Source organism: Otolemur garnettii, unplaced genomic scaffold (assembly GCF_000181295.1).
Source record: "Otolemur garnettii isolate 467f Iridium unplaced genomic scaffold, OtoGar3 scaffold00104, whole genome shotgun sequence".
NCBI classification, from domain to species: Eukaryota; Metazoa; Chordata; class Mammalia; order Primates; family Galagidae; genus Otolemur; species Otolemur garnettii.
The window spans coordinates 2,080,566-2,107,299 of NW_003852499.1; the positions used below are offsets into that span (position 1 = coordinate 2,080,566).

Sequence of the window (26,734 nt, forward strand, 5' to 3'; positions counted from 1 at the left end):
AAAAAAAAAAAAAAGAGAGTGGGATGTAGCTGTCAGAGAGTCCGGGAGGAACTAGCAAAGGAGACTGAGGAGGAACCAGTGTGGTAGGAGAAAACCAGGACAGTGTAGTGCCTTAAAAGTCAGGTCAAGAAGATGTTTCTAGAAGAGGACTTGATCAATGGTATGAAAGGCTGCTGAAGCCTAACAAGAATAGGCTCAAGGGTGACTGAGGGGACCCATATGTCAGAGTACTATACAACTGGGGAAAAGGAGGGGAAGCTCTCTATTCATTGATATGGGAAGATCTCAAAGATCCATTGTTAAGTAAAACAGGAAAGACAAAGAACAGTATACATGACATGCAAATTTTATGCAAAATACACAGGGGAGTAAGATTTATGTTGCTATTTGCTTGTCTATGCATAAAATTCTGGAAGAATACAGGAATTAGTCACCTTGGAGGCAGGGATGGAAACTGGAAAGATGGACAGGAGTGAGAATGAGAACTTTCACTGTAGATTTTTTCCCTTTTTCTTTCTTTTCTTTTTTTTTTTTTTTGAGACAGAGCCTCACTTTGTCACCCTTGGTAGAGTGCTGTGGAGTCACAGCTCACAGCAACCTCAAACTCTTAGGCTTAAGTGATTCTCTTGCCTCAGTCTCCCAAGTAGCTGGGACTTTAAGCCCCCGCCACAATGCCCAGCTATTTTATTGTTATAGTTGTCATTGTTGTTTAGCAGGCCCAGGCCGGGTTTGAATCCACCAGCCCCAGTGCATGTGGCAGGCTAATGTATTTAAAGCATTGTTTTGAACATATAAATGTATTATCAATTCAAAATGGTGAATCACAATAATGAAAGAGATTTAAGTTGATAAAAGAGAAGAGAAGGAATGAGAGGAGAAGTGGAGGAAACAGTGAATAGAGATCATCTCCTGAGAAAGCTTTGCTGAAAAGGGAAGCAGAGAAAGGTTAGAGGCCTCACAGCTGAGAAGGACCTGTTTTATGCTGAGAGAAATGACAGTGCGTTTCCATGTTGTTGGCAATAATCAAATAAACAGGATAAGAGTGCTGCTGCAGGAGAAGAAGGGGGCAGATGCTAGACTGACAATTTGGGGGTAGGTGACAGGGTCTGGGATTCTCCTACAGGAGCAGCAATGGGGCTGGGATGTGGGGGTGGGAGTGGGGAAGTTGTCCTCTGTGTGCTTCCATTTTCTCAGAATCCCACCACTGTGGGAGGCTTAGGCAGGAGGATCACTTGAGGCTAGAAGTTTAAGGCTATCGTAGGCTATGATCCTGCCACTGCACCTCACCCTGGGTGACAAAGCAAGACCCTGTCTGGAAAAAAAAAAAAGAAAGAAAAAAGAAAGAAAGAAAGAAAAGAAAAAGCATCTTAAATGCCTTTCCTATAATCCTAGCACTTGGGAGGCCAAAGCAGGAGGATCACTTGAGCTCAAGAGGTGGAGACCAGCCTGAGCAAGAGACCCTATCTCTACTAAAAATAGAAAAAAATTGTCCAGGCATTGTGGTAGGCATCTGTAGTTCCAGCTACTTGGGTGGCTGAGGCAGGAGGATTGCTTGAACCCGGGAGTTTGAGGTTGCTTTGAGCTAGGCTGACTCGAAGACACTCTACCCTGGACAATAGAGTAATACTCTGTCTCAGGAAATAAAAAAAGCAGCAAGCAAGATCATTCATCAGCTGAGAGAAAGAAGAGTGCAGAAGTACATTGGACATTTTAGGACAGAAAACAGACAGAAATTTACCTCGACAAGTACTGAGAACCGTAATAGAGCCCAAAGATAGTGATAGGAATACCAGCAGAGCCAGAAACAGGGTGAGAATTTATAGAGACTGTGGATATGGGAAGGTCCTCAAATTCAAGACACACTTATCACTTTGGATTTTGTTGTCCCCTTCATGGTAAGCTCCATGAAGAGAGTGCTGACTTCATTCTTGCTCTTCCCTAATCCCAAGCTATGGCACAGCACCCACTATGAAGTAGATGTTCTGAAAACATTTGCTGAAAGAACGAATGAATCAAGAATAATAGAAATAACTGATATTGACCCAAAGTCCTTAATGTAAAAGGCACACTAATATTCACTTGATAAATTTGATCTACCCTAGTCCCACAATGAGCCCACTTACAGCATAACCTCAGGATGCACTGGGGTTCAACAGACCCAGGATGTGGCACGAGTTGCACGTCCTGACTCATGTGGCCCAGTTCACATCCAGTATGCACTATCTTTCCACTGCCACTGGGAGACACTAGGAGTACACTCACACATTGCTGTTCTGACCTCAAATGAAGGGCTGTCAGGGACAAGCACACAGGAGGGCAGCTGCTGCAGATGCTGTTCTGAATAGCAGGCTTCCTTCTGGGAGGCAGGAGGGAGCACAAGGCTAATGATAGTAATAATGCAGGGATGAAGGGGGAGAGTCTGGAGGGGCCTGGATGTGAACACAGAACCTGAAGCATTCAGTACAGGGCAGAAAGCAGGGAGGACAGGCAGACAGAGAGGAAAGGCAGGAGGAGAAAATGAAAAGAGTTCAGAGTGGGCAGGGGTTCCAGGAGTTCACTAAGCAATAAATATCGAGCATCTACTATTTGCCAAAGCACTGTGGTAGAAGTTGGGATGTAGGGTGAACGAGACAAATGAGATCTTTCAATTTTTTATTTATTTTAGTTTATTTTTTTAGATAGTCTCACTATGTCACCCTCAGTAGAGTGCTGTGGTGTCACAGGTCACAGCAACCTTAAACTCTTGGGCTCAAGCAATTCTTTTGCCTCAGCCTCCTTTGTAGTTGGGACTACAGGTGTCCACCCCAATGCCCAGCTATTTTTTGTTGTTTGTTTGTTTGTTAAGCAGGCTGCACAATGCCCAGGTATTTCTTGTTTGTTTGGCAGGCTCAGGCCAGGTTTGAACCCACCAGCCCTGGTGCATGTGGCCAGCGTCCCAACTGCTGAGCTACAGGCGCTGAGCCAGAGATCTTTACTTTCGAATGGAAGATGGGGGCAGACAATAAATAGTAAACAAATATAAGCTCATTTCAGAAAATGATGAGTTGGACAGATAATGAAACATAGCGATGAAATAGAGTGGAAGCCACTTTAGGTTTTAAACAGAGATGAAGGAGCCAACCAGGTAAAGATGGAAGGAGGGTGGCAAAACATTCCAGAAAGGAGGAATTAAAAGGGCAGGGGTGCTTGGGTGGCACCTGTGGCTCAAAGAAGTAGTAGGGCATTGGCCCCACTATCCCAAGGAAGTGGGGGGTTCAAACTCTGCCCCAGCCAAAAAGTGCAAAAAAAAAAAAAAAAAAAGGGCAGGATGCTAAGAAAAGGATTTCTGATGTTCTAGAGCAGCAAGCTATCTGATCTGGCAGAAGCATCGTGTATGAAGGGAAGTATAAGTTGGTGGCACCGTTACAAGGAGTTCAGTTTTATTTCAAGTATTATGAAAGCTACTTGAATATTTTAAACAGAGAAGAGCAAGATATGATTTAGATTTTTAAAAATATTACTAATACTGTGAACACTAGTTTTTTTTTGTTTGTTTGTTTGCTTTTTTGAGACAGAGCCTCAAGCTATCCCCCTGGGTAGAGTGCCGTGGCATTACAGCTCACAGCAACCTCCAACTCCTGGGTTCAAGCAAGTCTCCTGCCTCCACCTCCCAAGTAGCTGGGACCACAGGCGCCTGCCACAACGCCTGGCTATTTTTTGGGGTGCAGCCATCATTGTTGTTTGGCGGGCCCGGGCTGGATTCAAACCCACCACCTTAGGTGTATGTTGCTGGCGCCTAAGCCACTTAAGCCACAGGCACGGAGCCAACACTAGTTTTTCAAGAGCAAAAAGAGAAGAAAGGGTCCAGCTAGGCAGCTAGTGTGCTATTCCAAATGAGAGATGGTGGCTTACACTAGGACTATAGCAATAAAGGCAGGAAGTAGAGAAGTAGATAGTCAGGATATATTTTGGATGCAGACCTCATAGGACTTGTTGGTGAATTAGATATAGGGAGGGAATCAGTGTGTGTGGGGGGGATGTTTCCTAGGTTTTTAGCCTGAACAACTAGGAACTAGTCATGTCTCAGAATGGGGAACACTGGAAGAGAAATGGGATTGGGGGTGGGGGATTCAGACATCTATTTTAGTCACGTTAGCTTTGCATGGCTATTAGACATCCAAGTGGAGATGTCAAGTAGGCTGTTGGATAAATGAGTCTGGTGCTCTGGATATAAATTTAGGACTCAGTGACATTTACATAGTATTTAAGCCCTGGGACTGGATGAGATCACTGGATAGAGAATGTGGAAAGAGAGGAGGACCAAGGACTGAACCCTAGGAGAGTCCAATATTTAGAGGTCTGCTGAGGAAGACTAACAAAGAGTAGCCAATGAGATTGGCGAGAAACTAGGAGAGTGTGGTATCCTAGAAGAGCTATGAGAAAAAAACAACATAATGTGATAGAGAGGGATGGGGTGGAAGGTGGTGGAAGTAGGAGAAGGGGAGGTTACTTTTTTTTTTTTTTTCTTAAGACAGAGTCTCACAATGTCGCCCTCAGCAGTGTGTGTTCAGGCATCACAGCTCACAGCAACCTCAAATTCATGGGCTTATGCGATTCTCTTGCCCCAGCCTCCCAAGTAGCTGGGACTACAGGGGCCCACCACAACGCCAGGCTATTTTTTTGTTGTAATGTCATTGTTGTTTAGCAGGACTGGGCTGGTTTCCAACCACCAGCTCCGGTATATGTGTCAGGTGCCCTAGCCGCTAATCTACAGGCGCCAGCCAAGCCAGGGGGAGGCTACTTTTGATAGAGAGATCAAAGAAGGTCTCCTTGAAGACATTGGGTCTAGTAAGACGGCAGAGGGAAAAGCAAGTGCAAAGACCCTGAGGCAGGTTATGTCTCCTAGGAACCTAGATCAGGCCCACTGTGGCTGAGACACAGAAATATTGAGGAAAGGAAATCAGAGAGCTATCTAGAGACCAGGTCACAGTAAGGAGTTTGGATATTCTAAGTGCTGGGAAGGCCCAGTAACTGAAACATTTGCCACTTACTTTAGAGATCATTTGGGCTGATTTAGGGAAAATACTTTATAGCAGGATCAGAATATAATCGGGAATCAAGCCGTTGGGATAATCCAAAAATGGTGCGGAGTCTTTTCTTCCACTCCGCCCCCCCCCCCAATAACTCGCCTGCTGCCCTTACCTTGACTACTTTCCAAGAGGGCGTGGGGGTGGGGAACGGCAGTTTTGAAGGGATGGGGGCAATCAAATCAAGACAGAGGTGGAGACTCAGAGCACTGGATGACTCAGAATTTCAGAAACTGATTGGGGCGACCATGAGTGTCCCCAGAACTGGGGAGAAGGGGGTGAAACCTGTCAGCAAAACCCGGGGATTCGCACAGTCTCTCGCCCTCTCTACCCTCTCCAACCCGCCACCTAGGACAGAGCGGGGCACGACTCCTGCAGCGTGGCAGCAGGAGGGTTAATCCGTGCGTGGCCTACGGGGGGGCGAGGCGGGGAGGCGGAGACCAAGCGGTCTCAGCCGCCGCGCCGAGCCCAGTCGAGCCGAGCGCAGCCGGAGCCGAGCCGAGCCGAGCCGAGCAGAGCGGAGCATCTCCAGCCGCCGCCGCCCCGCGCCCCGGGCGCCCGCCCCCCACTGGCTCCAGCATCCTGCTGCGGGCCAAACCTGCCGACCATGCCCCCCACCCTGCCCGCTTCTGCGACCCCCAAGTCCCACACAGCCCTGACCGCCAGTATTCGTCGCGCCGCCGCGCCAAGCATGCAGGTGAGTGAGAGGGACCCCCCACGCCCCCACCCGAAGGGAGCCCGGCCCTGCCCTTCCCGACTCCGCGCCCTTAACCACCCGCCCTTCCCGGCGCGGTCCCTCGCCGGGGATGCAGTCTGCAGCCCCCAAGCATTCCTTCCCCAGCGTGCTCTCCATCCCTCCCAGGTCCGACTCTAGCCTGCCCTTCCTGGTGCAGCAGTCCCCATCCCCGAGGCTGCCTCCATCCCGCCTTCGGCTCAGCGGGCGGCTCCTAGCATCCTCTTGCCTCCAGTCCCCTTTCTGCTCTTGGCAGTCCCCTCCCTTGGAGTCCCTTAGCCGACCGCCTTTTCCTCGCTTCCCCCACTCTCTCTGCCTTCCAGTCCTTTCCCGGAGCGCGGGCCTCCAGGATGGGTGGGATGGGGGCAACCCTGGCGGTAGGGCCCGGTTCCCCCACGCCAAAGCTCCCGCCCCACCCCCAGCTCTTCTCCTGCGCACAACAGGTCGGTGAGGAGCGAGGAGAGGGTGGGGGTGGCGCGCCAGCTTGGGGACTGCGGGCTTCCTGGAGGGGGTGATAAAGGGGTTGGAGTTGATGCTGGTGATAGGTAAGGGGATGCACTGGTGGAGGGACAAGTGAGTCCTGGAGTTCACCTGGCCATAGACGTCTCTGGGAACCCTTCTCCGCTTCACTGGTTCGCTCCAACACTCCTCCCTCCCTCTCTCTGTCTTCCTTCGTTTCCCCTCCCTCTCCCCCCTCTTCACACCATGTCCCCATCCCTTATCTCTTTCCATAGCTTCATGGCCCTTTACATTTTGAGAAACAATTTCCAACTGCTCCATCTGTGCTGTCTTGGTTCTCGGCTCCCCAGCCCCTGTCCCCTCTCATTTTGTCTTCAGTATTACGTTCTCTCCTTTCTCATCTCCTTTCTCCCCATCCTGGTCGTCACTCCCTACCACTCCACTTCTTTGGCTGTCCTGTCTGGACCTCTCTTTCCTTCTCCCCCTGCACCTGTGACCCCTTCACCCTCTCCTTTTCCACTCCTGGACCTCTTTTCAGCATCCTCCACACTTCAACCATCTTCTGTACCCTTCTCTCCTCTCTTCATAGGCCATTCTTTTTCAGGACTCCCTGCTCTCCCTACCCTGCACTCCAGGCGGTTCCTATTTACCTTTCTCCTCTTCCCTCTAAATCAACCTTCCCTCTCCCAGCCCTTCATGCCCTTCCCATCTCTCCCCACTGCCCACTTCCTGTTCCCTTCCCCTGACTTCCCCATCTTATGCCCCTGAAATACTCTGGGAGTATTCAACGTGCAGATTTGGACCCAGAATCCAGAGGACATGGGATGTTATCCCCTCTTTCCTTTTGAGGAGTTTGACCACCCTTAGCTCTGAGAACATACCCTGCCTCTTTCAAAACCAACCAATCATCCAGATTTTCCCAAGATTCTTTACCCAGGAGAGCTACATGTGAGGGGGTGGCTTCCTCTCAACTCCACCTCCTTCAGAGGGCACCTATGCATTTGGATGATTAAACATTAAGAGCAAAAATTATATTCTGTAAAATTTTTCTCCCACCCACCTCTCTTTCTCTTTTTCTTTCCATCCCTTCATCTCTTCCTTTCTCCTGAAGATGCAGACTCCTGGGGCCAATCATGAGAAAAATGCCTGGCATTACAAGTGGGGCCCCCCTGCATGCGGGTGCACACGCGCACACACTCTCACTTAGATTGACTTCCCTTTCCCTCCCCCCACCTTCAGACTCCCTCCCTATCAGTAGGTGCTCAAGTAATCACAAGGTTCTTGGCTCTAAATTAAGATCCAAGAAAATCTTGGAGCTGTGGGTAGAGGAAGTAAGAAGGAAGCTGGAGAAGCCAGAGTAGACCCTAGGGTGGGGAGGTAACGGGGACCTGGGAATTTGCAGATGGGGCTGGGGGCTGGTCAGGGAACCACTCTGGGAGATTCCTCCCCACCCAAGGATGCTAAGAAGTGGATCCTGGGTGGCAGCAGCTGGCAGCCTAGGAGGGGAGATAAGGGTAGAATTGGTAGATGAATGAGCTAGGGAAGTACAGAGAGCAGGGTTGGGGTGTGACAACCCCCTTTTTTACCCTAGTAAAGGCTGAAAATCTGGGTCACAGCTGAGGAAGACTTCTGACATGGAGTCCAGGATGTGGTAAGTTTGGCCCAGCAGAGGGAGCTTGGAGACCACTTACTGTGGGCATGGCCCTTTCTTTCCTAGGCCTATCGGGGCCTGCCCTCCCCACACATAGGCCCACCTGGACCTGCTGTCTCACCTACTTTCTCTCCCTTCTTGCAGGCCTGCTCTGCTGCTGTCCCACCTTCTCCCTCTCTGGCCACTGCTATTGCTGCCCCTCCCACCTCCAGCTCAGGGCTCCTCCTCCTCCCCTCGAACCCCACCAGCCCCAGCCCGCCCCCCCTGTGCCCGGGGAGGCCCCTCAGCTCCACGTCATGTATGTGTGTGGGAACGGGCACCTCCACCAAGCCGATCCCCTCGGGTCCCAAGATCTCGTCGGCAAGTCCTGCCAGGCACTGCACCTCCTGCCACCCCATCAGGCTTTGAGGAGGGCCCACCCTCCTCACAATACCCCTGGGCTATTGTCTGGGGTCCCACAGTATCTCGAGAGGATGGGGGGGACCCCAACTCTGCCAATCCTGGATTTCTGGACTATGGCTTTGCAGCCCCCCATGGGCTTGCTACCCCACACCCCAACTCAGACTCAATGCGGGGTGATGGAGATGGCCTCATCCTTGGAGAATCACCTGCCACCCTGCGGCCATTCCTGTTTGGGGGCCGTGGGGAAGGTGAGTAGGAGAGTCTGATAAGGATATGAGGTATGGGGACGCTGGGTAAAGATAAGCAGCAGAATTAGAGGCCTTGTCTGTTAGCTCCTTCAACAAATGTGCTGGGGACTATGCTGGCACAGGACACAGAGATGGAGGCACTATCGAGCCCCTGAAGAGTTCAGGTCCACTAGAGAAGACAGATGTGTAAACCCTCAGGGATGAGTCAACATAATAAATACTCTAATAGAGGCATGTACAGCACATTTTTAGGAAAAGAGAGAAACGAGAGAGGACTTCTGCCTTGGAGTCAGGACACTTTCAAAGAATTGATATTTGGGCGGTGCCTGTGGCTCAAAGGAGTAGGGCACTGGCCCCATATACAGGAGGTGGCGGGTTCAAACCCAGCCCGGGCCAAAAACTGGAAAAAAAAAAAAAAAAGAATTGATACTTGAGCTGGACCTTGAAAACAGAGTGGGAGTATTCTAGGCAGAGGAACACCCTGGAGGAAGGGGGGACTACCAGAGTGACGTTTTGGTCCAGAGAGTGCTGATGGAGGGATAGGACTCGTGGTTTGGGGGCTGGGCCATGGAAGAGAGTAGGACATCTCCACGCTGAAATTTCTATGTGGAGAGATAGGTTCTTTCTGATCTTGAAGCCTCATCCTCGTCACATGTACATGTAAGATTTGGTGAAATATCTTTGGGAAAGTGAAGGAAAGAGCTTGTCAACTGAGGGGAAAGCTGGTGATAAGAAGACAAAGGCTGGATTGGTGCCCATAGCTCAGTGAATACAATGCCAGCCACATACACTGAGGCTGGCAGGTTCAAGCCTAGCCCGGGCTTGCTAAACAATGACAACTGCAACAAAAAAATAGCTGGGCACCTGTAGTCCTAGCTACCCAGGAGGCTGAGGTAAGAGAATCACTTAAGCCTAAGAGTTTGAGGTCGCTGTGAGCTATGATGCCACAGCACTCAACTGAGGGCAACATAGGGAGATTCTGTCTCAAAAAACAAAAAAGAAGAAGGAGGCTCCAGAGAAGCAGAGAGTTAGGCACTGTGGTTTCACACGGCAAAAGTCCTCCAGTTTACTGAACCACAGCCCAACCCTGCCACCCCCTTCTGGCTCCTGCCATCTCAGGCCTCCCTAAAACTTTCTCCTCACCCCAATCAGGTGTGGACCCCCAGCTCTATGTTACAATCACCATCTCCGTCATCATTGTTCTCGTGGCCACTGGCATCATCTTCAAGTTCTGGTAAGCTAAGGGGAGAAAGATGCTAGTGGATGGGGTCTGAACATTTGATAATCAAGTCTGAAAGCAAGGCAGGAGTCTGAGGAAGCAAGGGCAGCAGTGTTGCTGCAGGCAGAGTAGGAAATGGTGGATGAAGATAAGATCTCGGGACAAGGCAAAACTCCTTGTAGGAGTAGGGATTGGGGTGGGAGAAGACAGTGAGAAACCCGGGCAGATTCCACCTTGCAGGGAAATACAAGGATAATAAGAGGGAAGAATTATTTATGTATAATAGGGGCTTTGGTGGGCATGCCTTGTCCCTATTTCCTCCAAGGCAGAGAAAACTGACCCAGTCTGCAGCACCCATTCTCAAAGCTGCCTGCAGGGGAGGGAGAAAATCTGGAGCTTTCTTTGCACACGTTTAATAATGGATCACTCAGTCCTTCACACTTTACTGAGAGAATCATTAGACTAAGGTGTCTAGGTCATTAGCTGACTAAAACTAAACCTGCCAGGTGCCTGCTGAGGAGAGAAATGGCTTTTCTGGGCATGCATGGGGGAAGGGGCAATTTGGGGGTACTGTATTTGTGTGGGGGTACTAATCCTGTGGATCTGGTTGGGAGGATGGGTTAGATTCCTGAGCCCGCCAGGGGTAGCAGAAGTGGTTTTATGGGAGATTTGGTGTAGGGGAACTTTTTCAGAGGCCAGTTTCTCTGCCTCCAAAAGGATGTTGAGGGAACCTGGGGGTGACCAGCATGTAGGCCCAGGATGGGGGCTACTTGAGTATGTGAAAGAACCTCTTTCCTTCTGGTGCCCCAGCTGGGACCGAAGCCAGAAGCGGCGCAGGCCCTCAGGGCAGCAAGGTGCCCTGAGGCAGGAGGAGAGCCAGCAGCCGCTGACAGACCTATCCCCTGCTGGAGTCACTGTGCTGGGGGCCTTCGGGGATTCACCTACTCCCACCCCTGACCATGAGGAGCCCCGAGGGGGACCCCGGCCTGGGATGCCCCAGGCCAAGGGGGCTCCAGCCTTCCAGTTGAACCGGTGAGGGCAGGGACTATGGGACAGGAGGGTAAGGTGGGAAGGCCACAGGTCTCCAGAGCTGGGGTGGGTGCTCCCTGGGTGGGTAGTGAGGAGGCAGGCTTGGCCAGCCCAAAGTTCCTGGCTCTCCTTCCCAGGGGTCCTAGGCCCTCTTAAGAAGGCTAGATCAGCCTTTCTGGGGATTTCTTCCTTCACCCACTCTGTCAGGATGTATGTCCCATTCTCTGCTGCCCTTTAACATCAACTCTGCCCTCTTAACCATCCACCTCTTTGTCTTGGACTTCCCCTGCTATTCTGGTCTGCCCCTTGGTTCCTGACTGTACCCTTTCCCTCTTCCTCTCAGGATTCCTTTGGTGAATCTGTGACGCCCCCCCCAGTGTTGGGGTGCTGCCAAGCAGGAGGCCGAGGGGCTGGCACAGCCCCCATCCCACTGAGGGTGGGCAGCTGTGGGAAGCCAGGAGAGAGTGCTCCTGGCCCCTGCCCATGCACTTCTCCCTGGAACACTCACTGGCCCCATGGGCGATCCTACCTGCTTGCCCTCTGTAGGTGGGGGCCTCACATATTTGTGACTTCTGTCCCCTATCCTCACCCTTGCACACTCACATGAAAGCCTTGCACACTCACCTGTACCTTCACAGGCCGTTGCACACACTCATGCTCCCAGACAGCTCTTCTGCACCCTCCCCCACTTCCACATCTCTCCACTCTGTGGCTTTCTCATCGTCTCCCCCTTGTTTCACACTTTCAGTCTTTCTCTTTTCTACATTCTGTGCTCAGTTTGTTCACTCTGTGGTCAGTGTTCCCTGCACACTTTACCTCTCAACATGCATTTCCCAGCCTAATGTCGTGGTGTTGTGTGGCGTACTCTCTCCCTCATGAACATTCACTGGTCTAGTTTCTGTGGCCCCTGCATGCTGACCCTGAGGTGGGTAAGAGGTGAGGTTGGGGCTCCTCGTGCCCTTATCTGTCACGTTTCCATCCCATTCCATGTCACATGTTTCTGTCTTCCCCCATCCCACTCCAAGGGCACTGGAATTACCCTGAGGGCTCCTCCATGGGAATAGGGGTAGTGAAACCCCAAACTTATCCCCCACCACACTTCTAAATCCTGTTGTCTGAGAGATGGGTTTTGGGGAGTCGACTGCTGCACTAAATGAGAAAGGGACTCCCACTTATCCTTCCCTTCCTCCTAAGACCCCTTTGTCTTGTCTGTCCTACTGTCTGTGTGTCACTCTTCGCATTCAGAGTCCCTGAGCCAGTCCTCTACTTCCCAGCCTTCCTTAGGGCCTCCCTAACTCCACTGAGGCTGCCAGGGACTGGAGCCAACTGGTTCAAGGCTATTGGGAGCTCTGCCTCCAAATCTACCCTTTCCCTGCCTGGGCTCCCTCATATCCCCTCCTGCCTCCCTCCTTACTTCCTTCTTCCACTCTCCCACCCTTTCCTGCTCCTCAGGTTCTTCCCTACTTCTCATCGGTTTTTCCACCTTCTTTATTCCCCTCTTACCTGGCTCCTATGCTGTGATATATATTTTTGTATTATCTCTTTCTTCTTCTTGTGGTGATAATCTTGAATTCTTGTGGGATGTAAGTTTCAAAATTTTCAAATAAAGCCTTTGCAAGATACTTGAGTCCCCTGGTTCTGCCTATGACCCCTGTAGAGGGGAGGGGTGGGCAGCCAACAGGGAGGAAAAGAAGGATGAAGGGGGGTTGGGTGCTCCAGATGAGACGAGCGGTCACCTGGCCTGCCCTGACTTGGAGCTGAGAATTGACCAGGGCTTTGACTTGGTACAAAATGGAAGGGTGGGAAGAGGAAGAGAAACTGAAGGGTGCAGCTGATGCAGGAGAGAAACTGGACTGGAACCATGGCTCACTTGTTCTTTGCCAAAGAGAGTCAGGAGAGACCATGAGAAAGGAGACAGAAGAAGGAGAATCACACAGGAGAGGCAATGGAGCAAGCAGGAAAAGGAAGGCGAGCTGATAAGAGATGGAGAGTAAAGGGAGAAAGGAATGAGAAAAATGGAGCAATGGAAAAAGGATACAAGGGAGCCATAGAAAAGAGGCTGCTCTGCTTTGTTTATTTTCAGCCTTGCTCTCTAACCTGCCTCTACCTATAGCTGTCCCTCAAAAGCTGTGCAGCATTAGAAGCCTTCTGGTTAACTTGTTAGCTTCCCCCAGTCTGCCCTCTCTGAGAGAAGCACTGCAGGGTAGTGGGGGTGAAATCCAGGGGTGTGTTTAGGGGAGGAAACTGCAGATTGCCCAGTTGGGATCAGTCACCTTTAAGTCCCTGATTCTAGGTTTGGCTCCTGTAACAGGCCTGTGAAAACCCACACATCAGCCTCTCAGCTGTTGCTAGGCTCTGTTGCCACAGTAACCATCCAGGTCCCATCTCCCCTACCTCAACCTGTGCCCCCACTTGCTCCCAGCAAATGGGATAGCCCCAGGGAGGACAAGAGGCACGTATAGTATGCAAGAGAGCAGCCCAGGACTGTATATGCTTCCATGTGTTTCTTTGAAGCTAAGATTAGGAATGGCTCTATGTTGGTAGGGGTAGTGCTTAGGTGTTGGGGAGCTTTACTGTGAACTGAGGGAAATGGGGCGGAGTCAGTGTAGCACATAATGGTGAGTGTCAGGAGGAAGAAGCGCCTTGCTCAGGATGAGAGCAGTGTGTGCATTCAGGGTGTCAGACTCCCTAAGAAAAGGACAGATTGCTACAGAGGAAAGAAGCAGAGCGGGGCCAACGATTTATGAGCCAACTCTAAGCAGAGATGTGAGGCAAACAAGCTTCTGAGGGGAACTCTGAGGAGTCAACCCAGTGGGGCATGAAGAGATCCCAGCAGGCAGCTTATGGGAGAGGGCTGGAGTGTGGGTATTGGAGGAGGTGTTGATGGATGTACTGGGGGCATTAAGGAGGGAGGGAGAGGAAGCTTCATTAACCTTTCCTTCTTTCCCCACAAGACTCTAGTCCTTGTCAAGTGAGGATAAGGAGAAAAGAGATGCACTGGCACAGAAAGGGTAGGAGCTCAGTGCTGGGGAGTACACTGGGCCCTCACCTTCAGCAAGGATCTCTCTTCCGAGGGACAGCATGACCTGGGACTCATCCATATGCAAAAGGCACACATGAAGGCCCCTGATGAAGAGGGAATTAATTATTGCCTGATTGGACCTCTGTTTCTCTAAATTTAAATAAATTAAAATATACCAGCAAGACACTAGAAATCTTCACCTGTTCCCTTTCCTAAAATGCCCTCCTTCCACCATGGAAAGTCTGATGGCGGGGAAGAGAAGGAGATTGTCCTAGACTTCTGAATTGTCCTAAAGGAATTATGCCAAACTAAATCACACTGTCATGCTAAGGAACAGACCCAACTTTTTTCCCTCCAGTACTTGAAACAGACTGTGGGAGGTCCTCAGAAGACTACACCAAGAACAAAACAATAGCCATACTGCCCTTTTGGGAATTGGAAGGTTCTTTGAGGCCACACATCACAGGCACCACTGGAACCAGCAGGTCTCTCATCATTATACTTTCTTTGTCTCTCATCATCATGCTTTCTTTGCCTCCTGGGCTGTGCATCAAATGACTCAGCTAGGCTTCTCTTAGCATTTTTCTGGAATGCTTACCATTGTGGCTCAGACCAAATCAGGAAATAGGGAAGCCCCCAGGAGGAGGGATCTCCCAGGCTGAGCTCAGGGTGTGGAAGTGATTCAAGATGGAAACAGTGTGCCAGCTGGAGAACCCCAAGCTAAAATTAACAACCCTCTCCCCCTACGCCCCACATTTATTGCTGTAAAGCTTTCTTTAGAGAGTTCAAAGCACTTAAAACTTGATTCTTCTAGCAAGGGCAGGAATAGGGCTAAGAGTTCGAGACACTGAGGCCCAGGAAGTGGCTACGTAGTGTAAATAGGAAGAATAGGAGAACTAGGACTTACAGTGATTACTACTAATTGGCTCCCACGTTTCTATGCCAGCCCCAAAGTCAAGATTTTTTGATCAGCAATCTCTAATTCATGCAGCAATAGGTCTGGTCACATGTGAGCCCCACCCCCACCCCACCCCCTTTTAAGCCTAGTCAAGTGGAGTAGTGAGAAGGGGGGAAAGTAGAACAAGGAGTTCAATCTGTAACTGACTGTGAACAATCAAGTGAGATAACTCACTATCTCTGGACCAGCCCACATGTGAGCCCTTAAGACCCTTATCCTGTCAACTGTTGCTACTCAGTCAACACAAACTGAGTGCCAAGCCCAAAAATGTGATAAAGGGAATATACACTTTTGAAAAGATACAAACTAGTTGCAAACAAAGATATATATCATCTATTTAAACATAAATAAATGTTAAAAGGTCCGGGAGCTTGGGGAAAAATAAATCGCCTAAACCTGCTTAATCTTATTTTCATTCTCTATAAACATGGACGTTATAGTTATTTGTTAAGGTTATTTTGCTTTTTCAGCAAGAGGGTATTACTGTTAATATGAGGGAATTCAATTCTGCTCTAGCCAAAACAGAGCTGAGCCCAGAGGGATTCTGGCCAAATTAGGGTGCAGGCTTGTTGCAGGTTTGCAACAGCATTCATTTCTAAAACAGTATATATTTATCAGCCTCTACTATGTGTTCAGTAAAGTAACGTGAACGGTTTCTTCCTTGAAGAGCTGACACTCTGCTTGGGGAATCACATGTATCAAATAGTTAAAACAATAAAAAGTACAGATTAAATGCTGTAGGAATTCAGACAAAAGAACCATTATAGGTGAGAGCACTCAGAGAAGGCGTCCTGAAGGAGTTAAACGCTTATACCTGAGGATACAGCACCAAACAATTCAAATTACCCCCATCAAGCTGATATTCTAGGGGGAAGAGTTGAACAGCAAACAATGTAACAGGTAGTGAGGAATGCTGTATTTAAAGTAAGGCAGGGTAAGAAGTTAGAGATGTGGGTAAGAGCAACAAGACCAAACCTACAGTAAGGGGTGTGGTCAGAAAGGATGGGTCGGATTTTGATGGCTGGGAGAGGTCCATCCTTATCCTTTCCCGCATAATTAAAGCATTGGCACGTTCTTGAGAAATAAGAAAAAATAATGGCAACGTCCTACATCAGCGTATTCCACCCAGAGGGAAGGGAAACGGCATCTTAGTCTTTTAAGAATACACAACGCCCCTCGTACCTTGATGCATAATTCATGAACTTGTCCCGTTTCTACCCTCCCCTCCCCAGAAGTCTTTTCCGGAAGCCCGAGGCCGCAATTCTTAAGGATCAGCTTTTGCCCTTAACAGAACCCGCCTTCACTTCCGCTATGGCGTCACATCCACAGAGGGTTCTACTGTGTCCTCGGGCAGAAGCTACTTCCGCCCCTACTTGTCGTAACTTCTGCCCTGAATATCCCGGAGCGCTAGCAGCACCGGATATGTTCTAGCCACTCCCGGAAGTGACTCGGCCTTTGCGCTGCCTTCTTTCTCCATTACCGGCCCCCCCCACCCACATTGCTATTTCCCTCCCTTCCCCCCCTTTTCGTTTCCGGCGCTCCCGCCTTCTCTCCGCCGCGCTCTCCTCAGTCTGTGGGGGGGAGGGAGGGAGGGAGGGAGGGGGGTGTGGAAGAATTGGGGTTCTCGGGAGCACGAGCTGCAGCACCACTTCCGGGTGAGTGTTAGGGGAGGGAAGATGGGAGGGAGGGAGGCCACCCACTGCCTCGCGCCCCCGCCCCGCGGGTGTCTCGCGCGCATTCCGTGCGTGTGAGCGTGTTGGCTCGTCTCGCGCCCGGAGTGCGTGCCCGCGCGCTCCGCCTCGCGCTCCCCCCCCACCCCCTCTGGTCCTCCCACCCCACTTGGCTCCCTCCTTTCCCAGCAAACGCCGCCCCTCCCGCGCTCTAGGTAAGGCTCTGGCGCCGCCGTAGCCTTCGCCGCCGGGTGAGTCTCGCGCCGCTGCAGCCGGCGCGCGCTAAGCTCCCTGCTCCTCCCCCTCCCCTTTCCATTGGGGGGTCGGGGAGGGGGGGTCCACGGTGTGACTGTATGTGTGTCCGTCCCGGAACCGGAAGTGGTTGTGTAGGAGCGGGCGATGGGGAGGAATGGGGGGGTTTAGGGGGCGGGTGCCGGTCTGGTGGGTAGCAGAGTTCAGCTCCCAGGAGGGGAAGGAGGGACGTCCCAAGGAAGGGTTTTTGAGGAAGGAGTGGAGGGCGACATCAGGAGAAGGCTACTAGGGGCAATCTCAGGGGAGCGAATGTTTTGGGGGGACAACAGGGGTCTCCCATACATAGACTACTGTGCAAGCTGAGGGAGGTACTTCTTGGCACAAGGCCTTGGGTAGGCAGGGGGCGAAGTCCTAGAAGACGTAGAGGGGGAGGCTAGAGGAAGTAGCTGGGCCTGAACTGGCACTGTGCCTGACACAATGGCTTGTGCATCCCCCCTAGCCCTCAGCTTGGCCTTCTGAAGCCACTCCTCAGGGGCAGAGACCTCCTCCTCTTCCAACTTTCCTGTTCTTTGACCCTTGGTTACCTGTGGCCTGGGAAGGAAGAAGAAATAGTGTTTGAGCCTAGGAGTGGAACCTGAAGGCTGGTGATAGAGTTCATCTTAGTTTCTGGGAAGTGAATTTATTTCCCTTGTATCCATATAGAGTGCTAGGATATAATATATCCTTCCATCTTTGGATTGTTGGTTGGGGGTCTGGCTGCCTTGCAGACTAACTCCTGACAGTCAAAGAGTTCCTGAGGTTATCTACAGCTCTGTGGTGGCTGCAGCCCTACTGGCTCCTGTAACCTAGACAATTTGTTTACAGAAAGTTCAGGAGCCCTGGAAAGGAGAAGGAATAAGACGACAGGAGGAAGAGAGAGAGAGGGTAAGACAATTTTGGATTAATGGCTTTTCTGGTTTGGGGGGAGAAAGGGTCTCAAATGGGTTTTTTTGTTGTTGTTGTTTTCTTTTTTTGGATTTTGGTCAGCATGACAGAATACTACAAGTAATAGAAATTGTATTCCTGATGTTTGTTGTGGGAGAAAAATGAGGTTTTTCCTATCACCTCTTGAGGGTACTCAGGAAGTGATTGGTAAAAAATTGTCACCTTCAATTCCCACTAGTACTCATCAGTAATGATGTGTGAAATGCTCAGGTGGAACCCCTGAATACTGTTGCATTGTATCCAAAAGAGAAATTTATTCTGCTTTGGGGACACATGGGCCCTAATTGCCAACAGAGTCTTAAGGAGTTATTTTCTTGTATTTGGAACAAGCAGGGCTGAATTTAGCGTGAGGCTCTTATCCTTAATATTCCAATGGAGTGTTGGAAGTGGATCTATTAAGTGATAAGAATCTGTGACATGGGATTATTTGAATTTGGTATGGCAGGGTGAAGTTTACAGGGAAAAAAATGCTTCCTGGGTAGTTTGAGGTAAAGTGGATAGAACTGTATGAAGTAGGCACCAAAGTAGGTCTGGAAGAATTCACAACATGAGGCCTGATGGTGATAGAGTTTTGAGTAGCCTGAAAATGACAATATATGAACCTAAAAGTTTGATTTCAGAGCTTTTGATACTTAGTGATATCTTTGAAGGACTAATTCCAGGCTGGTTTATAAAATATATTCCCCATAAGTTTTTCTTTTTCTTCTTCTTCTTCTTCTTTTTTTTTTTGAGACAGTCTCACTTGGTCACCCTCAGTAAGAGTGCCACAGTGTCTTAGCTCACAGCAACTTCAAATTGTTGGGTTCAAGTGATTCTCTTGCCTCAGCCTCCCAGGTAGCTGGGTCTACAGGCGCCCGCCACAATGCCCAACCTGTAAGTTTCTAAGCTAAGTTGATGATTAAATATTAGGTATAAGGCTGGGCGTGGTGGCTCATGCTGTAATCTCAGCGCTCTGAGAGGCTGAGGTAGGTGAATTGCCTGAGCTCAGGAGTTGGAGACCAGCCTAAGCAAGAGCAAGACCTCCATCTCTAAAAAATAGTTGGGCATTATGGCAGGTGCCTGTAGTCCCCGCTACTCGGGGGGCTGAGGCAGGAGAATCACTTGCGCCCAAGAGTTTGAGGTTGAGGGCAGCGCCTTTGGCTCAGTGAGTAAGGCGCCAGCCCCGTATACCAAGGGTGGTGGTATTGAACCTGGTCTGGCCAAACTGCAACAACAAAAAAAATAGCCAGGCCTTGTGGTGGGTGCCTGCAGTCTCAGCTACTTGGTAAGCTGAGTCAAGAGAATCGCCTAAACCCAAGAGCTGGAGGTTGCTGTGAGCTGTGACACTACAGCACTCTACTGAGGGCGACAAAGTGAGACTCCGTCTCTTAAAAAAAAAAAAAAGTGTGAGGTTGCTGTGAGCTATGATGTCACAGCACTCTACCAAGGGTGACAAAGTGAGTCTTTGTCTCAAAACAAAAAAAAAGAAATTAGATATGAGGCTAAGTGTGGTGGCTCACACCTATAATCCTAGCACTCTGGGAGGCTGAGGTGATGGCTTGCTTGAGCATACAAGTTCAAGACCAGCCTGCGCAAGAGTGAGACCCCTTCTCTACTGAAAAAAAGAAAAATTGCCTGAGGCCGAGAGTTTGAAGTTGTTGTGAGCTGTGACACTAGAACATTCTACCAAAGGTGACACTGTCTACAAATATATATAATACACATATATATGTAAGTTATATATACTTCTTCAGCTTTTTTTCTTTTTTTTGGCCTCACATTTCCCAATCAATCATTTATAGTAGGTCAGGGCAAGGAGAACTGTAACATTGTCTCTCCCACAGGTGACAGTGGTCAAGTGATGCCCAGGGTAGAAGCTGCTGGCCCAGATTGCCAACTCTGTGGTTTTAGTGGTCCTGTTTGGTCTGTTTGTATATGGTAGAATGATCTTTCCCAGTAGCATTGGGGTAAATCTGTTTTGAGTTATTTTGAACTTGGAAGAGTTCATGGATGTTAGTATGAGGGCCCCAAATCCTGTTGGGATGGCCCTTCTTGAATGTCTAGAATCTGAGATAAAGAGATTTTGTTTCCTTATTAAGGAAAAAAATGTTTCTTTGTGTTTCTTCATTTAAATTCGTTAGCTTGGGTGGCACCTGTGGCTCAGTGGGTAGGACACTGGCCCCATATACTGAGTGTGGTGGGTTCAAACCTGGCCCCAGCCAAACAACAACAACAAAATAGCCAAGCATTGTGGCGGATTCAAACCTGGCCCCAGCCAAACTACAACAAAAAAATAGCCAGGCATTGTGGCAGGTTCAAACCTGGCCCTGGTCAAACTACAACAAAAAAATAGCCAGGCATTGTAGCGGGCACCTGAAGAACACATAATTAGGGCAGTGCCTGTGGTTCAGTGAGTAGGGTACCAGCTCCATATACCAAGGGGGGCAGGTTCAAACCCAACCCCGGCCAAACTGCAACAACAACAACAAAAAATATCTGGATGTTGTGGCAGGTACCTGTAGTCCCAGCTACTCTGGAGGCTGAGGCAAGAGAATTGCCTAAGCCCAAGAGCTGGAGGTTGCTGTGAGCTGTGATGCCATAGTACTCTACTGAGAGTGACAAAGTGACACTGTCTCCAAAAAAAAAATAATAAATTTGTTAGCTCATATTGCAGACTTTCTGCAATTGTATATTTTAGAACTGTTTCTCTTAAGAGTGTTTTAAGTTCAGTAGTTCAATTCAAATTGATTGTTTTTCACATCTTTTTTTTTTTTTTGAGACCGAGTCTCACTTTGTCGCCCTAGGTAGAGTGCTGTGATGTCACAGCTCACAGCAACCTCCAACTCTTGGGCTTAAGCAATTCTCTTGCCTCAGCTTCCCAAGTAGCTGGGACTACAGGCACCTGCCACAACGCCCAGCAATTTTTAGAGACAGGGTATGCTCTTCTCAGGCTGGTCTTGAACCTGTGAGCTCAGGGCAGTCCACCTGCCTCTGCTTCCCAGAGTGCTAGGATTACAGATGTGAGCCATTATGCCTGGCCTAATCTCTCTTCTTATTAACAGAATAGTTGAGGCATGGTGTAGTAGTAAAGTTGAAATAAAAACCCAGAATTTCAAGAGCTGGGCACGATGGCTCAGTCCTGTAATCCCAGCACTTGTGAGGCCCAGGCTGGATTCGAATGGTGGATTGCCCGAGCTCACAGGTTTGAGAGCAGCCTGAGCCAAAGCGAGACCTTGTCTCTAAAAAATAGCCAGGTGTTGTGGCGGGTACCTGAGGGAAGAGGATCACTGGAAACCAAGAGTTTGAGGTTGCTGGGAGCTAAGACACCATGGCACTCTACTAAGGGTGACCAAGTGAAACTGTTTCTCAAAAAAAAAACAATATGCCAGCAGTCATCTTTCCATCTATTTTTTTTCTTTTCTGCTGTTTAGGGAGGCTATAATAAAAGTCTTCCTCTTTCTTCTGAGTCTAGAGGAAACTCTCTCTCTCTCTATTTTTTGAATATTGGCATAATCATCAAAACTGGCACCCCGTAGAGATGAGTTTTCCCTATATTTTCAGTGGGCTGCTTCAAGGTCAACAGAATGTTGATACGTGCATGCTTGGATTTTGGGATGTTTGGTGAAACTTGCTCCATGAAAGACAAAAGTGGGGAATAGAAAGACAATAAACAGATATTTGAGTGATCTGGCACCAGGGTATCTTGTTACACAACTCTGGGGGGCACCATGTACAAAGTCTGCCTCAGTAGAATAGTGGCATACCTTTCTCAGGTATCATTTTGCAGGTAAATGTTGCTTTATAGTTGGATGAGCAGTATTCTCTATGTATCCCTTTTTGGGCTGACCTATTTATTAGAAGCCCATAAGATACATGTATTGTCTTGACTGAGGACCAGCTGTGGTTCTGACCTTCAGCATCTTTTAAGAACCAAAACAGGGTCAAGTGAGTGCAGTGGCTCATGCCTGTAATCCTAGCACTCTAAAAGGCCAAGGTAGGAGGATTGCTTGAGACCAGGAGATCAAGAGCAACCTGAGCAAGACTGAGATTCTGTCTCTACTAAAAGTAGAAAAATTAGCCAGGAATGGCGGTGCACACCTGTTCTCCCTGCTACTTGGGAAGGTGAGACAAAGGATTGCCCAGGAGTTCAAGGTTGCAGTAAACTAGGCTGATGCCACTGTACTATAGATAGCTGGGGTGTCTCAAAAAAAGAACCAAAACAGAGTAGTACACTGGATATCTAGATGCGTGGAAAGGGCTTTTATTTATTTTGCCTTGGAAGTTCTGACCCTTTTATTCAAACTCCCATCATTCTAAATTCATGGCCAAGTCAGGTTTCATAGGATGAAAGCAAAGAATATGACCTGAACTGCGTGTTATTTAGCTGTTTTCAAAAACTTCATATTGAAAACATTTATTGGCTCGGTGCCAGTGGCTCAAGTGGCTAAGCACCAGCCACATATACCTGAGCTGGCGGGTTCGAATCCAGCCTGGGCCTGCCAAATAACAATGACGTCTGCAACCAAAAAATAGCTGGGCGTTGTGGTGGGCACCTGTAGTCCCAGCTACTTGGGAGGTGGAAGCAAGAAAATCACTTAAGCCCAGGAGTTGGAGGTTGCTGCAAGCTGTGATGCCATGTGCAATCTACCCAGGGCAACAGCTTGAGGCTCTGTCTCAAAAAAAAAAGAACATTTATTGAGAACTACCTGAAAAATGTGTAGTTTATTCCTGGAAATATTCTAAATTTTAATTCCTGAATCAAGCCACAACATCAGAGAATGTGTACTTGAGATATATGGTTTTGGTCCATTGATGCTCTTCGGTGCCTAGGTTCGGATCCCTGCTCTGCTATTTACTGTTTGACTTTTTTTTTTTTTTTTTTGAGACAGTCTCAAGCTATCACCTTGGGTAGAGTGCTATGGCATCACAGCTCACAGCAACCTCAAACTCTTGGGCTTAAATGATTCTCTTGCCTCAGCCTCCCAAGTAGCTGGGACTACAAGGCACCCATCACAATGCCTGGCTATTTTTTGTTGTTGTTGCAGTTGTCATTGTTTTAGCAGGCCTGGGCTGGGTTTGAACCTGCCAGCCGCAGTGTATGTGGCTGGTGCCCTACCTGCTGAGCTATGGGCGCTGCCTACTGTTTGACTTTTTGGCTCCAATTTTCTCATTTGAAAATGGGGATTACAATACCTATCATAGGATTGTTGTAGGATAAAAGTTATAAAGTGCTTCCAACACTACCTTGAATACAGTACACAATAAATGTTGATAGTGATGATGGTGCTGGTATTGTCCATCATAATAAAATTTTTATTTTTAAATTTAATGAATTTATTTATTTTTTCTTTGTTTGGGCGACAAAGTCTCAAGCTGTAGCCCTGGGTAGAGTTCTGTGGCATCACAGCTCATAGCAACTTCAAACTCTTGGGCTTAAGCAATTCTCTTGTCTCAGCCTCCCAAGTAGCTGGGATTACAGGCACCCGCCACAGTGCCCTGCTGTTTTGTTGTTGCAGTTGTCATTGTTGTTTTAGCTGGCCCAGGCTGGGTTTGAACCCGCCAGCTTCAGTGTATGTGGCTGGCACCCTACCCAATGAGCTGCTGGCACTGCTTATTTATTTTTGAGACAGAGTCTTATTCAGTCACCTGGGGGTTGAATGCTGTAGCATCATAGCACATAGCAACCTCAAACTCATGTGCTCAAGCAGTCTTCTTGCCTCAGCCTCCCAGGTAGCTGGGACTACAGGCAGCCACCACAACGCCCAGCAGTTTTTAGAGACAGGGCTTCATGCTTGCTCTGGATAGTCTTAAACTCCTGAGTTCAAGCAATCCAACCTGCCTTGGCCTCTCAGAGTGGATTACGGATGTGAGCCACCATCCCAAGCCTTACTTATTTTGAGACAGTGTATCACTCTGTTGCCCTGGGTAGAGTGTTGAGGCGTCATAGCTCACAGTCACCTCAAACTCCTTTGTTCAAGCAATCCTGTTGTCTCAGCCTCCCAAGTAGCTGGGACTATAGGCATCCACCACAATGCCCAGCTAGTTTTTCGATTTTTAGTAGAGATAGGGTCTTGGTCTTGCTCAGGCTGGCCTCAAACTCCTGAGCTCAGGCAATCTACCTGCCTCCACCTCCCAGAGTGTTAGGACTACAGATGTGAGCCACTGGGCCTGGCCTATGAGGACATTCTAATTTACACATTCTCATTTGTTCCCAAGTTTTCACATCCATAATGCATTTTGTTCTTTGATTCTATAGGGGGGAAACTGTATATTAGACCTTTCTTTGTTTCACCCTCCAGCCTAATTCTCTACTCATTCCCTCCATCCATCACCACTCTCACTTGCCTTTTTCATTTCTCGAAGTTAGAAGGTTAGACAGGTAGGGGTGGTGGGTTAAGGTTTGAGTCGCTAGCATGGTTTTTCAAAATTAGTATATGTAGGGTCCACTATTGTTCAATTCATTAAATATATAATGGTTGCATGTATAATTGCTTCTTGGGTTGTGGGTCCTAAATTAGAAATAGTTGTAAGGTGCAAATGAAGAAAACAAGATCATTGCCTCCTAAAAAGCTTGGCAAGGGAGGCGGCACCTGTGGCTCAGTGGATGGGGCGCTGGCCCCATATATTGAGCATGGTGGGTTTGAACCCGGCCCCATCCAAAGTGCAACAAAAAAGCCGGGTGTTGTGGCGGGCGCCCTATAGTCCCAGCTACTTGGGAGGCTGAAGCAAGAGAATTGCCTAAGCTCAGGAGTTGGAGGTTGCTGTGAGCTGTGACAGCACGGTACTCTACTGAGGGCAATAAAATGAGACTCTTGTCTGTAAAATAAATAAATAAATAAAAATTTAAAAAATAAAAAATAAAAAGCTTGGCAAGATTGGATCCCCTTAAGCTGTGATCTGTTTGTTTCCTGATTCTGTTGTGGAGGAAGACCTGAGACTGCTTTACAAAGCTAGGACTAGAAGGACCCAGTTTGCACCTATTATGTGAGAGATGGGTTAGCTTGTCCGTTTTATAACTTAGGGAACAGAATTTGCCTGTGTTTGGTCCTCAGTCATTTAATGGTGAGCCTTATTTGTGTGAAGCTGTGGTAGTCAGAGATTTGGTGCATTCTACTCTTTTTCGTACTTTTTCAGAAAAAGTAGGCTGAAATTTAATTCTTCCCTTCATGCGTTTTATGAAAATCAGGGGTGCTGTTTAAAAGGGCAAAAAGTATGGCAAGCCTTCTAAAGAAGGATAAGGAACAGACTTAGATGTAGAGCAATTTTTAACTTTGACTCCCTTGTTGAAGGTCTTTCCTAATTTATTTAATCACTACCTTGAAACCCAGTTTCTGTGCGTGGTCTACCCTGTTGCTCCATGTTGTTCAACCTTTTTTTATCTCACAGCACACTTGAACCTGTAGTTAAACTTCCGTGGTACACTTAAATTATGTCAATAAAAAAAATTAAAAAAAAACCGTTAGCCATGTTTTGAATTTCTTTCAAAAATAATTTAATTAATTATCTTTGAAAATTGTAGTGATACACCAGTTGAAAATCACTTCTCTGAAGCTAGGGGGCGTTGGCTCATGCCTGTGATCCTAGCACTCTGGGAGGCTGAAGTAGGCACATCACTTGAGGCCAGGCATCTGAGACCAGCCTTAGCAAGAGTGAGACCTCATCTCTGAAAATAGCCAGGTGGTGTGGCAAGCACCTGTAGTCCCAGCTACTTGGGAGGCTGAGGCAAGAGGATTGCTTGAGCCTAGGAGTTTGAGGTTGCTGTGAGCTACGATGCCATGGCACTCTATCAAGGGCAACAAAGACTCCAAAAAGAAAAAAGAAAATCACTGCTCTGGCTCTTAGTATCTCCGGTATGTCTCCAGCATAACCTTGGTAGGTCTCAGTTGGCTGTAAGTCACAGGTCTACCCCTCCTGCAGCTTTGTAGCTCTTGTCTCAGACTGCCAGCATGGTAACGTCTATTTCTTACTGCTCCTTATTTCCCCATCAGTCGCATACTCTCTCCTTATTTGTCTTCTGTGGGGCTGGATTTTCCTATGTCCAGGATTTTGGGAAGCTACTCTTGACCGACATAATGCCTGTTAAACATTGCTACGAGAATTGAACAGAGTGTGACAGTCATAGGTCAGATGCCTTTATTCTGTACCTGTTTATGATGTGGCAATATGAATCTAAAGGATTATTTTTCTTATTCCTCACTCACAAAGTTTTAAGCTTAATTATCATCCACATACAGAGAAGAATTGAAAGCGTAGTGTTTGAGAAATACAAAGCAAGCATCTAGTACTGTGTATGCATTCTGGCCCACCATTGTCCCCATTCTGAGTTCCTTTGGAAACTAGCATCTACTGCAGGTGCCAGAACTCTATTTGTTTAGTGAGATATGATCTTATTCTGTTGTCTGGGGTGGAGGACAGTGGCATCATTGTAGCTCACTGCAACCTCAGACTTTTGAGCTTAAGTGATCCTCCTGCCTCAGCCTCCCAAGTAGGCTATAGATGTGTGCCATGACACCCAGCTAATTTTTCTATTTTCTATAGAGATGGGTCTCGAGCCTGAAGCGATCTGGCCAGATATCAGCTGGTACTTAAAAAAAAAACAGGTTGGGCTTGGCGCCTGTAGCTCAAGTGGCTAAGGCGCCAGCCACATACACCAGAGCTGGTGGGTTTGAATCCAGCCCAGGCCTACCTAAACAACAATGACAACTACGACCAAAAAATAATCGAGTGTTGTGGTAGGCGCCTGTAGTCCCAGCTACTTGGGGAGGCTGAGGCAAGAGAATTGCTTAAGCTCAGAGTTGGAGGTTGCTATGAGCTGTGATGCCATGGCACTCTACCCAGCACAGCCCAAGGCTCTGTTAACCCCTCTCCCCCCAAATTAATTAAATTAAAAACTAGCTTGATTTTGGTTCATACCAATTCTTTCTTTTTTTTTTTTTGAGGCAGAGTCTCACTTTGTTGCCCACAGTAGAGTGCTGTGGTATCACAACTCACAACAACCTCAAACTCTTGGGCTTAAGTGATTCTCTTGCCTCAGCCTCCCAAGTAGCTGGGACTACAGGCAC

The 26,734-nt window shown here is 48.4% G+C and overlaps 2 protein-coding genes across 3 annotated transcripts in view; both read left to right on the top strand.

Moving 5' to 3' along the window:
- The first annotated feature begins 5,512 nt into the window (after positions 1 to 5,512).
- Positions 5,513 to 12,429, top strand: PIANP (PILR alpha associated neural protein). Of its 2 annotated transcripts, none has more exons than XM_003796400.2 (6): positions 5,513 to 5,763; positions 7,850 to 7,909; positions 8,054 to 8,559; positions 9,712 to 9,793; positions 10,589 to 10,810; positions 11,151 to 12,429. In XM_003796400.2, exons 2-6 carry the CDS (start codon positions 7,893 to 7,895, stop codon positions 11,170 to 11,172), a joined length of 849 nt encoding a protein of 282 aa, XP_003796448.1. In that variant the 5' UTR covers positions 5,513 to 5,763; positions 7,850 to 7,892; the 3' UTR covers positions 11,173 to 12,429. The 2 variants fall into 2 exon arrangements, with proteins under 2 accessions (XP_003796448.1, XP_003796449.1); XM_003796401.2 differs by lacking the exon at positions 5,513 to 5,763 and adding an exon at positions 5,947 to 6,242.
- Positions 11,462 to 26,734, top strand: part of ZNF384 (zinc finger protein 384) — a 29,835-nt gene continuing 14,562 nt past the window's right edge. Inside the window, exons 1-2 of the mRNA XM_012809360.2 lie at positions 11,462 to 11,554; positions 21,612 to 21,617. Of these exons, the coding sequence (XP_012664814.2) occupies positions 11,462 to 11,554; positions 21,612 to 21,617 (99 nt within the window). The remainder of the gene's footprint in view (positions 11,555 to 21,611; positions 21,618 to 26,734) is intronic.